Source organism: Galleria mellonella, unplaced genomic scaffold (genome assembly GCF_026898425.1).
Source record: "Galleria mellonella isolate WM207_F2 unplaced genomic scaffold, CSIRO_AGI_GalMel_v1 utg962, whole genome shotgun sequence".
Taxonomy (NCBI): Eukaryota; Metazoa; Arthropoda; class Insecta; order Lepidoptera; family Pyralidae; genus Galleria; species Galleria mellonella.
Window position 1 is genome coordinate 1710025 of NW_026442180.1, and position 13655 is coordinate 1723679.

Sequence of the window (13655 nt, forward strand, 5' to 3'; positions counted from 1 at the left end):
TCATCCATTGAAAAAAATTTTTATATATAATTATCCAATACATTACATTTAAACTTATTAAAAATTAAAAATCAGTTGGAAATGAATATAGATGCCCCACTGGTAATGGCGATATTCAAGTGGGGTGATGACCTTTTTCACAATCATGTGGTCCTATATATATATATATATATATATATATATATAATAATGTCGGTTCGTTCACTGTTTTGGCAAATATCGGACCTCAATTCCCAGTATGTGCGTACAACTAAAAAAGATAGACATTGAGTGTGTAACATCTTCTTTGTTTTAAGTTTAAAATAAATCTTAACCTTAAACTAAATGTTTTAAATATTTCAAAGTATTTTACAATATTTAAAATTAAATAAGTAATAAAAAAAGCTAAAAGAAACTAAATGGCTATAATCTAGCTGGATTAAAGCAACGGTGTAAGGCTTGAGGCTGGCTCACCGTTGTGGTTGTGATGGCTGCGCCCGCGCTGCCTGAACATCTTGATCTTGTGCAGCAGGTTGCCGCCCGAACGCTTCATATTGTTCTTCAACTCGTCCAGGTTACCCACAATACCCTCCTCGCCGACTATCCGTCTTCTGGGAAAACATTAATCGTTTGTTTGTTGATTTGGAAAACGTTGTCTTGTCCCTACCGGCACTTACCGTATATATTTTCTCTTACCGGGATAAAAACTATCTTAATTACTTACATTAACTTTTACAAAATATAATTAAAATCGGTTAAACGATTTCAAAGATTATAATAAACGAACGTCATGATTTTTATATAACAAGATATGTAACAACTACCGGTTTAACTTACGTGTCATCATGTTCATGATTAAGGGTTACGAATTGATTACGTGGTCCCCCTGGAAACCATCGTGCTGAAATCCAGATGTATTCATCACGATGGGCTAACTGACCTGCCTTTACATTCTCACCTGTCATCCCTCACTGGTGCTCCGCCAGTGTATACCGTTAGCGTAAGCAGGGTCACCATTCCATTTTCATCCATTAAAAAAAAAACCTTCGCTAAGTTTTTTTTTAATATTAGTCATTTAAATTTAATAGAAGAATAAATAGAATTACCTCTGTGACTTTTCAGCTGTAGCATCGAAGCTGATACTCTTGGGTATGGCGCCAGTGGAGGCTGTCTTGACGGGTGGCGGGCTCACCCGCCTCTCGGTCACGTTCTCCGAGTTCACGTCCTGGCTCGAGCTCTTGTCCGACACCGACGTCTCCGCACTGTTCACCGACAGCGTACTCAGCGACATGTTGCTAGTGCCGTCCCTCTTCTCGATCCGCGACGAACTGATGCTCACGATGCTAGTTCGGATCTCCGACGACTTCACTATTCGCGCCGTCAAGTTGTTCACTAGATTCGCCGATGTGGAGATGGTGGCGGAGCTCATACGAGTCATCAGATCGGTTATCGTCGATCTCGCTTCGGGCTGCTCGTCGGTACCATCGTATCGCCTATCGTATTGCGATACAGAGAGCGCGTTGAAGGAACTCTCGCTGGAGTTCAACGACCTGTCCATGAGGTCGTTGTTGTCGTTGTCGTCGTAGGGTTTCGAGGTGGAGGGCAGGTCGTACTTGGATGTGGAGGGGTACGGCCGGTGGGGAGAGTGGTGCGGCTCGGGGAAGCTGTCGTCCACCCACTGGCTGGTCGCGTCCGACTGGCTATTGTTGGCACCGTCCAGAGTCGATTCCGTCTGAGCACTATTGCTGTTAAAAGAAATAATAAACTGGGATGAATGAAAAATTTTTTATAAATGAAAATATGAGTAAATAATGTTACATAAAACTATTTAAAAGCAGACGTGAAAAATATACATGTCGTAAAAAAATTTAGACGTTTAAATGACTTCATATTGGGATAATATCGATTGATTGACAAAAACAATTGACGATATAAAAGAGCTTGCAAACAAATCTATTTAAAAAAAAAATACTATTCTATTGGTTTATTACTTAATTAAACTTATATTATTCCAATTTGTCGTGTGGTGACAATCTAGAATGTGCCACCCTTTTCTTTCCTCTGGCTGTCGTAAGAAACATGTAAGGGACTTTCATGGTCGAGGGATGGGCAGCAGAGTCTCTTTTTACATTATTAAAGAGTAACTGCCGAGTGTGCCCCGACATAGAATGAGCCACCATTTCCTTTCCCGTGGGTGATGTAAGAGACGACTAAGCGAGGGCAAGGGATGGGTAGAAGCATCCCTCTTATAACATTTCTAAAGTCTAACTGCGTTGCCAAACCGCCTGTCAAGAGTGGCAACTACTGGCAAAACTCCCTTTTTAGGGAAGGCTTAGGCTCAGGATTGGACTATTTTTTATACAACTTACAATGGCAAACAAGCTGACGGGCCAGCTGATGGAAAGTGATAACCGTCACCTATAGACATGAGCAGTACCATGAACATAATAGAGTACACATTGCCATTCCTGAGTACTCAGGTGTTATTCCTCTGTATCCTGTGAATTCACGCCATATAAACGCCCTTTAAACCAAAACACAGTCATGCAAACACAACTGCTTTACGGTTTGAAACACGAATGGGATAGAGGTACCCAAGCAAACGACTTTTGTACAAAATCTTCCTCTGGTAAACGGACAGTTAACGAAATAATAATAATAAAAAGCGTAACTGCGATTGCCAACTTGCCTGCCAAGCGTGGCAACTACTGGCAAAACCTTCCTATAGTAAAATGGCAGTCTATGGCGAGCCTATGTCCAGCAGTGGACAGTTAACGGCTGACATGATGATGTTGATGTATGGTATTGGTATTGGAGACTTTGTACAAAAGTCGATTGCTTGGGTACCTCTGACCCATTCGTGTTTCTACCGTGAAGCAGTTGTGTTTACATGGCTGTGTTTCAGTTTGACGAATGGGATATGGCGTGAATTTATAGGATACAGAGGATTAACACCTGAGTCCTCAGGAATGGCAACGCATGGGGGCTATCATGGGCGAAACAGTATACTCTGTTATGTCCATGGTACTGCTCATGTCTATAGGCGACGGTTACCACTTCCCATCAGGTAGGCCGTCAGCTTGTTTGCCATTCTAAGTTGTTTAAAAAAAAAAATAAAAAAAATGGTACCTGTCTGAGGGCACGTAGTCGAACACATGCGGCGGCAGGCTGGGACTCTGTGGTGCTGACGCGTAGCAAGTCATCACCTACCACACACGCGCAATATAATAGAAGTCTGTTTTAAATATCTTCTTTGTATATATATCGTCCTCATAATTGTTATATATACATATTATATTGCACTTGAACTATAGATATAGCGATTAATTTAATAACTTGTTAGCAAGAGAGGCATTATCTATTTATTGGATGTAGTTATACAGATAATATAATGCAATTTTATTGCCACAGAATCTTACTAATATTGTGAATGAATTTTGAAACTTTCGCGTTGTTTACATATATTTTTAAATACACAATCGGAACTTAACGCGATGAAAAAGCTTTTAGAGGTAAATAGTAGTTACGTATCTGTATCTTAATTGCCGACGTTTGGACTGATAAGAGAACAGAGTCCTGTCGTGACCACTTCGTGGTGCAATCCACGTCAGAACGTCGGCAATAAAGAAGCAGGCATGTAGCTACAATACCATTTACCTGTTTTTCATCGCGTTAAGTCCAGATTGTGTATTTAAAAATATTATAAATGAAATTTGTAAATATGTTTGTATGTTTGTTGCTCAATCGCGCTTAAACTATTGAATATTGCTGGTATCAATTACAACAGGCCGTCATTTTTTTATATAAATAATTTACATATGTTTTTACATTATTCTTTATATATATAGTAAAATTGTACAACGAGATGTGATGGCGTATGTTACCGGGTATCCGTTGACGAGTATGCTCTTCCTGTTGTCGATGGCGTAGTGGTTGTGCAGCGCGAGCGGCGGCTGCGAGGCCAGGTCCAGCTCGCCGCCGCGGGACAGCGCCGCCGTCGCCGACAGGTAGCCGCCGCCCGCCCTGCGCGTTGTATTATTTGTTACCACACAATTAATAAATTTTTTTTTATACCACTGAGGTGGCAAACAAGCATACGGCCCACCTGATGATAAGCAGATACTGTAGCCTATGAACGCCTGCGATACCAGAGGTTAATACGTAAGGCGTAATCGTGTGTGTTGCCGATCCTGAAGAAATCTCTTTACCCCCCTTTTGAAGAACCCCATCCTGTAGTCTCTTGGGAAAACCTCGGCAGGGAGCTCATTCCATCTACATCTACATCTACACTTATATTATAAAAAGGAAAGATTTGTATTTTTGTGTGTATGTTTGTAATGAATAAACTCAAAAACTACTTTGCCGATTAAAAAAAAAGCTAGAAAAGATTAGGGATCCTTACTAAAACTTTAGTAACGTAACTCAAGGTGTAAAAAAATGCTATAAAACATCTTTCGTCGCGTGCGCTGCGGGAACTATTGGTGATAGAAGAAAAGTGTGTTCTACAATATTGAAGAAAATATCAATAACTACAAAAAACTTCGCGATACTATATGTTCAACTATTATCGTTATTTCACAATAATCACTTTTTACATTTTAAAAGTTGATAGAAATACCGACCAAAATTACAACATGTTATTCATACTTCTGTTTAAATCTTTATCCAAATAAATCATATTGTTTTCGCAAATGTTTCAATTTATGTAGATTACTTTTTGAATTGTTCAAATTGGCTATTCCATTCAATAGACATTACGAATTTAATAAGTCATAGAAATAAAAAAAAAGACACTGTCGGCCGCGTGGCAAGCTAGCAAGGCATTGTAGCAGTACGGGAGAAGGGCAGGTGGGGGCGGGCACATTTATGAAGTAGGTAGCTAGGTAGGTACAGATAAAAATTTAAAATGTTGTAAATATATAGGCCGCTAGTAACCAAATAGTATTGATACTTCCACAAACAAAAATTACGAGCTCTGTAATTGCATCGTGAGAGCGAGGGATCTGCAACAGCGTTCCTTTTAAAACATTTCCTAAACCTAACTGCGCTTGCCAGTCCGCCTGCTAAACGTGACAACTACTGGCAAAACTCCCCTAAGGGGAGGTTTATGTTAGTGGTAAGTTAAAAGCTGATATGATGATGATGTATTGGGAAAATCATTGCTCTCAAATACAATCACTGTGTACCCAGATGCTTTACAATTTTATAAAATGTACCTATATATGTAAGGTATAGTTCAGCTCACCTATTGGGTAGATTGGGTCTGGAGGTGTGTCGTGGACTGCTCACCTCTGGCCTCTTCACGCTGCCATTCTGTTATAAAAAACGAATTTTACTTATCTCTTGTTTAAAATCAAATGAGTAAAGATTCAATGATACAAATTAGTTATCTCTGTTGGAGTTTTACTTTATTTAAACTATGACATGAGATGTAGCGTAAAAAACGATTAAAAAATGCTAGAAAACATATTTATGCCAGAAAAACCACTTATTAAATTAATTTTATTCTATCATTCCCATGATCCTAATATTTTTATCGATTTATTGTGATAGTATACAATTACTAGCCCCAATATTGTGTACTGGGCCCATACCTTTTTGATGCTCACATACTTATACAAGAGTTTATCGACTTGGGATCCTGTAATGATGATGTAACAAGGAAATAACAATAAATATGTATCTATAGCTACCTGTAGGTCCCGGTATAGAATGGAACACCCCTTCCTTTCCTGTGGGTGTCGTAAGAGGCCAGTAAGGGAGTATATGGTAGAGGGATGGGCAGCAACGTCCCCCTTAAAATATCTGTAAAAGCCTAACTGCTGTTGCCAACCCACAACTACTGGCAAAACCCCTTATGGGGAAGGCTAATGTTCAGTGGCCAGTTAATGGCTGAAATAAAAAATAACTATAGCGACCTGGTGCGGCTTAGGATGGTGATGGTGGTTTTGCGGCGGCGGCAGGCCATCGTCCGGCTGCGAGGCGCGGCGCGGCCACGAGCTGTCCGACCGCGCCGCCACCGACACGCAGTCGTCCGTGTCCACCTGCACATTTACATACATTAGGGGAGAGCCTATGTACAACAGTTTTTTTAAATGGGTGATAATGGTATGGTAACCCCGTCTGCACTATCGATATATACTGGCGGAAGAGGAATAACACCTGAGTCCTCAGGAATGGCAACGTATGGGGGGTATTATGAGCGAAACAGTATACTCTGTTATGTCCATGGTACTGCTCATGTCTTTAGACACTCTCCATCAGGTGGGCCGTCAGCTTGTTTGCCATTTTAAGGTACATAAAAAGATTTAATGTACAAAGTAGATTTATCCCATAAAGGGGTCTCTTATAATCAACCTTTGAGAAGCTGATAGAAATCTATAGAATATTCGTAAGTAAATATTAGTAAACTAATACAATTTCATTGGGGGGGAAAAGGATTGTTAGCAATGGAGTTTGACAGCCCCATTGCTAGCAATATGCCTTATTAGGTCGACCTCCACGTGGTTCCCCCTGGAAACCATCGTGAACAATTCTTGCTGAATTCGTCACGATGGGCTAACTGACCTACTTCATCCTCACATATCATCCTTCACTGGTGCCCCGCCGGTGTATACCGATAGCGCGGGTGAGGTTACCATTCCATTATCATCCATTTAAAAAAAAATACAATTTCATTGGTGAATATATGAAATGATTCGTATTATGAGTCATTAACCTTCCTGTACTCATACATATGAAGAATATAATAAAAAAGCTATTGTTAGATACCTCTGTGTTACGGTCGCTGTCAGAGGCGAGCACGTCCATGCTCCAGGCGGATTCACTCGCAGTCTCCGACACGTCGGGGGCGTTTGTACCGCTAGCATTGGCACCTGCATCAACATTTAATGTTAGAAGTATTTATTAAAAAAAATTTTTGTTGGCCGTGTGGCCCCGGCATAGAATAGGCCATCCCTTCCTATCCCGTAGGTGTCGTAAGAGTAGACTAAGGAAAGGCGAGCAATGGGCAGCAGCGTCCTATTTAAAACAATACAAACAAAGACTGCGGTTGCCAACTGCCTGCCAAGCGTGGCAATCATTTATCTGCCAACCCTCCCCTCCCAGCTTCGCACCCCCACCCAAGTTTTTAACGACTCAATTTCGTGTTTTTGTTCATACCGAAATCGGTTCAGTAAATGGAACATTTCGTTTGTCATAATTCCTCCTACAAAAGTCCAAAGGAATTTCAACATCAAATTTGTTTTGTTGGGCCCCAAAATTTGGGATAATATTTCATGGTAAGCACTCCGGAATGCCAACATATACAAGTTACGAGGAAACTGCTACGTCTTTGAGCGGGGCTGCGAGGACTATGTTAGCACAAGAAAGCTGGTATACACATAAACAATTACTATTATAGTTCACCTTGGTTGGCGGCGGCTTGTCCGTGGTCGCAGGTGTCGCCGATGGTCTCCGAGTCGGAGGCGAGCACGTCCGTGCTCCACGTGTCCGACATTATACTGATCGTCTCGTCACCCTCGAGCAATTTCTGGAAGGATCATTACGGGGAATCAAAAGATAAACTAATTATTTACATAAAGTACATATTATTCCCGAGTCCTCAGGAATGGCATCGGATGGGCTGCCTTCGCCGTAATAATAACAATACCTTGATTTCGAACTTGCAGAATTTGTCATCGATGTCGTTTCTTGTTTGCTTCATGAGTTTAGCTTGGGCACTGCTCGCTTGACTAACGGGTACATTTTGTGGGAGTCTAGTAACAAAAATATAATTTACTTAGGTATATTTTAATGGTAAGTCAGATTAATATAATTTAGATTAAGATTATACAATAATTAATAATAATAATAATATACTTTATTACTCAGTCTACAATTTGGTCCATTTTGTTAGTAACAGTTTTCTTACAAACTATGTTAGTTTATTTATTTATTTATTTATTTATTTTGTGATACATAGGTAACAATGGATGGTAAAACAATATAAGTCCTCTATAATCAACCCCATCTATCGAGGTATACAAATTTACAATTACATAAGAAAACATTTATATTATATAAAAAGAAAAATCAGCAATGTCACATTTATAGTAAAAAAATATAATTATGGAACTTTATTTTTTTTTTTAAGTTAATAACTATAAATAAATATTCGTTTTGTCAGATTTTATCATTAAAGAATTCACATACATTGTAATAACATTTATCAATTAAGATTTTTTTTAATTTATACTTAAATACATTAGTTGGTGCATCCTTTATAGATTTTGGTATTTTATTATAGATTTTTGGTGCCATACATAATATACTATCGTGCATAAGTTTTGTACTAGATTTTTTTAGATATAACTTATCATTATCACGTCGATTGCGTTTAACAATTTCTGAAAGTCGTGGAAATAAATTCTTATTAGTTTTAACAAATACACACACTTCAAATATGTACAATGAAGGTACTGTCAATATATTATATTGTTTGAAATACGGCATACAACTATCAGTATTTTTAAGATTAAACATGGCTCTTATGCACCTTTTTTGAGCTTTAAATACAAATTCTTTCTTCGTTGAATTTCCCCAAAATATTATGCCATACCGTAAATTTGAAGCAGTAATACCATGATACGCTGTAATGAGCGCTGATTCATTTACTGTAGGAGACAATTTATTTAAAGCATAAGCCGAAGAACTCAATTTCTTGGATAATTCATCTATATGATCTTTCCAGTTTAATTTATTGTCTATTATAATACCTAGGAATTTGGTATTCTCTACAATTTTAATATCACTATTAAGGTAACAAGCACCAATAGTATTTAAAGAAGTCCTTTGACTGAAATGCATTATATGTGTTTTATTAATATTTATTTTTAGATTATTATTATTCAACCATTTAACTATATTCTTCAAAGCTTGGTTTACATCATTTTCATACTCATCAATACTTTGGCATTCTATTGTTACTGTACTGTCATCAGCAAAAAGTGACATAGGTTGCTTTGTTATTTTGGGTAGATCATTTATATATATAATAAACAACAATGGACCCATAACACTACCCTGGGGAACACCATACAAGACAGTTCTCTGGTCAGAAATATAATTTTCTTCAAGTTTGGTTCTATTATTTATTTTATTTATTTGAGTACATTGTTTCCTGTCAGTAAGGTAAGACTTTAGTAAATTTAAAACATTACCCCTGATTCCATATACATATAATTTTTGAAGTAAAATATTATGGTCTACGTAATCAAAAGCTTGAGTCATATCACAGTAAATGGAGCAAACCGGTGTACTTTTATCCATATTTGTCAAAACAGTGTACAAGAAATCATAAATTGCTAAGTTAATGTCTTTGTTGCGTCTAAATCCTTTCTGATCTGATGTGAATAGATTTTGTTTTTCAAAGTACTCGTATATTTGTAAATATATGTATTTTTCAAAAATTTTTGAAAATGTTGTAGGCAATGCAATTGGTCTATAACATTCCATTGAATATTTATCCCATTTTTTAAATATTGGTCTTACAATTGTAGTTTTTAAAATTTTAGGAAAAGTACCTGAACTTATACTGAGATTGATAATATAGCTAAGATGTGAGGCTATGTATGTTGAAGCAGCTTTTACAACTTTTGTAGATATTTCGTCAATGCCAACACTGCTAGTGTTTTTTAAGTGTGTTATAATTTTTAATATATCATGGGGTAAACTAGGCGCCATAAATATTGAATTTTTACTTGTTTTTATAGTACTCGTAACCTTATTTCCTGAGTTCAGTATAGGTGTAACTTTGTCGATAATAAAGTTATTAAAAGCATTACATATGGCCTGTGGGTCACAGATAATTTTGCCTTCTTTTTTTACTAAATGCATGGAACTCCTAGCTATACTTTGTTTGTTTTTATTTATTATTTGCCAAGTCGCTTTAGTTTTATTCGATGACATATTTATCTTATGACTATTTTGTGAACGTTGAGTTAGGTTAATAATTTTTTTAAGTTTTCTAGAATATTTTTGTAAGGCGTCTTTGCTTGTATCGTTTGGATTAAATCTATAATCCCATAGAAGTTTCCTTTTCTTTCTACAGCAAGCTTTAATTCCACGCGATATCCACTTTGGCTTTTTAAACGGTTTCTTAGTAATAAGTTTATTTGGAAAGCATAAGTCATAAAAAAGTTTAAAATGGTCAAAAAAAATATTAAAGGCTTCATTTGCGTCATTAGTATCATAAATGTCAGAAAAATTTTAAGCAATCTATAAATTTTGTCATGTTATCCTTGCTAAAGTCACGTCGTTTAATGCGCCAATATTTGATACTCGTAAATGTTCTTTTTATTCGACATTTTAATAACTGAGATGTATGATCAGATAGTGCAAAATCTATAATTTCTGATCTACACTTATTTCCTAAATTGTGAGCAAAATTATCAATACATGTTTGACTTTTTAATCTTGTGGGTTGGCGAATTTCTAATTTGAGATTATAAGTTGAAAGTAGACATTCAAATTCTAAGGTGAGATCGTTCTTTTTCAATACATCAATGTTAAAGTCACCTGCAATAATTATGTTTTTACGACTTTTTTTACAAATTACTTCCAATATATTATTTAGTTTTTGAAAAAATATATCTAAATTATTTGCTTTTGGAACTCTATATATACATACAATAACAGTATCATGAGCGACTAACTCAACTGCACAACATTCAAATACTTCTGATATGGAAAGTTCAGTTATTTTAGGCAGTGATTTCCACTGATGTCCATTTTTTATCAGGATACATGTTCCACCCCTCTTACTACCTTTTCTACTAAAGCAAGTAGCCATATGGAAATTTGGTATATAAAAGAACTTCTCATATCCAGCCATAATAAAATGCTCTGTTATACATATAATATCAACATTTAAATTTTTTTCTAAGAGTTCATCTATACAAACAGACAAAAGGTCAGATTTATTAATTAAGCCTGCTATATTCTGATGTAATATGTATAGAAAATTGTCATCGAAAAAATTTTTTTTCTGATTGATGTTCATTCTTACAATTAATATTGTCGCTTACATATTTATTGTTCAATGACAAGTCAGAGTTATTTTGCAATTGCAAAGTTTTTACTAAATTATACAGATCTTTGAAAACAACTCGAATCCCGTAATCATTTATGCAACCAGTACTATGTATATGGAACATTCTATGTCCATATGATAAATTAAGATTAGAGTCGAGAATGTATGCGTATTCATATGTTAGGGAGTCCAAATGCAATAAACTATTAAAATTTTCAATTCTCCAATTAAACATATTTGAAAAATTATTACATCTAAAAGTTGGTAAGCATATTATTATGTTTGTATGTTCTAATTCCCTAAGCATATTTCTAATATAAAAAATGAGATTAAAGTTGTCATTTGTCGTTTTGAAGTCTTCGTCCCCAATTAATATAATACAGAAATCTTCCATTGTAAAATCCTTTAGCTTCATACTTATTCCATTCAAAAGTACTTTTATTCCACAATTTGGTGTTACATAGTGACATATATCAAAGGTTTCAAATGTATTTTCTGTTTTTAATAATATATTATTAGTATTATTGGAACTCAAAATACATAGTTTGTGTTTGACTGTTTGTTTTTCTAGTTGTTGATCTAAAATTTCATGTCTATTAATTGTTAACTGTAATATGTTTTCATTATCACTGCAATTATTTCTTTTCTCTACGGCATTCTGAACCATATTTTCTGTGGTAAAGTGTTCTGTTTGGGTTTGCTTATTCCATGTATTAAATTTTAGTACTTTCCTTTGTGCAGGTGATTTTGCTTTAGAAACAGGACTATCTGTTACTTTTTTAAGTAGATCATTATTTTTCTGTAGCCTATCATTTATCCGTTTGAGAGATGTATTTTGTAACGATAATGTTTCGATTTCTTTGTGAGCAGATCTTAATTCTAATGATAACTTATCAATCTGTATTTTCAGCCTTTGAATCACATCATTTTCATTTTCAGTATCTGAAAAATTAGGTAAACTGTTGGTTGATTCATTGAGTGTTTCTGATATTTGTTCAATTCCACTAGTATTACATGAATCCGATTGAGTTCGTTGCCGTCGAAAAGTAACATTTTCCAAAAAATTCATTATCTTGATATTCAAATAAAAATAAAACCAATCAATTTGCGTACACGTAAATAAAAAGTAAAAAAAAGAAAAAAAAAAACAATAATAATAGTTCAAGCAGACTAGAGGATGACGTCCATACAAAGTGCAACTTATCGACACCACGCTAATATTACTTGCTTATAACTTATCAAAATTAAGTGTATCAAGTATATTCAAGTATTATAGAAAGAGATTCGTTCATCAATAATTTCAAATAAATCACTTTTGAAAAAAAAAAGAAGGTGGATAGTCACATAATCACTGTTCATTTTGACCCGTACATAATTTATTCATTTTCTGATAATAATATTTCAATTTGATAATGTAAATTTCACTAAAATAGATTATTGGCAATTTTAATCCACATACTACACATTTTCATTACACTTCGGTATAAATTGTTCACTCGTGGTTTAAATTTTTATCGTCGTTACAACTTGAATATTTTTTATTTTTACTATTTTTAGACAATGACGATGTTATTTCACCTGGATAACATTATCTCAGTTAAAATACACTTAGTTCTTCTTGTATTTAGTATATTAATGACTTAATTATTATTTTAGATATTATTAAAACATTATTTTCACGAACGATATTGTTTACGTGAGGCCAGCGCCACCACAGATTTTTGATAAATTAGTAAAAAAGAAAAGCAAATTAATTAAAGCAGTTCACTCAGATGTGAGCCAGCCGACTAGATCAGCATCTGAATTAAATGCCCAATTATAGGCGAGTTATATTTATGGCCTATTACTTTTAGAATGCTGTTGGTGATTGTCCTAACCCTATGTTGCAATGTACAATGTACATAAAATAAAAACCTGACTTCAATTGTGGTATAATCAGTTATTCTGAACTGATCTTAAAATCCCTATGACACCAATCTAGCATATATAATTAAGCATATCTTTTCAGATAAAAAAAAAATCCAAATTAGTTTTCAACTGTCGGAATTATCAGGAAATAAACAAAAAAAACAACTGAATTGAGAACCTCCTTCTTTTTAAAGTCAGTCGAAAATATGATTGCTTTTGATTTATTTTTGATCATTCATTACGTGCGCATTTTTTTATAATTTGGTAATAAGAGATTTGGATTTTAAGTTATTAAATAAAAATAAAATTGTAGTGAGGCTGTTAGTGGTGGTGGTACGTACCGTCGCGGCGGACCGTCACCATCGGTGACCTGCGAGGACGGCGTCTCGCGGCCTGAGATGTTCGGGCTGCCGCGCCCGCTCACATTCGCTGACACCTGACAAAAAATTATAAAATTAAATTTAAAATACGAACTCTCACTTTCGTACACAATTCTGTAATCGTAAATTAATTTCTTTTTTTTCTTCCTATGTATGTGCCGTTATAGTACATTACCAGCAACTGAGGCATTGATGGACGAACGTGCAAATGTGGGCCGAGGCGTAGCCGAGGCACACATACGTGAGTCCATCAATGCCTAGTTGTGGCCAAGGCTTGTATAGTACTTTTCTCAAACAGTGCGCGGAAATCAAAAACA

At 35.5% G+C, this 13655-nt stretch overlaps 1 protein-coding gene across 1 annotated transcript in view; it reads right to left on the reverse strand.

Moving 5' to 3' along the window:
• Positions 1–13655, reverse strand: part of LOC113513095 (GTPase-activating protein and VPS9 domain-containing protein 1) — a 45573-nt gene that overhangs the window by 14363 nt on the left and 17555 nt on the right. Inside the window, exons 12-21 of the mRNA XM_052902831.1 lie at positions 13300–13394; positions 7631–7736; positions 7387–7510; positions 6751–6854; positions 5898–6023; positions 5225–5292; positions 3864–4002; positions 3109–3185; positions 1086–1724; positions 454–590 (exon numbers count right to left, since the gene is read on the reverse strand). Coding sequence (XP_052758791.1) covers positions 454–590; positions 1086–1724; positions 3109–3185; positions 3864–4002; positions 5225–5292; positions 5898–6023; positions 6751–6854; positions 7387–7510; positions 7631–7736; positions 13300–13394 — 1615 coding nt within the window. The remainder of the gene's footprint in view (positions 1–453; positions 591–1085; positions 1725–3108; positions 3186–3863; positions 4003–5224; positions 5293–5897; positions 6024–6750; positions 6855–7386; positions 7511–7630; positions 7737–13299; positions 13395–13655) is intronic.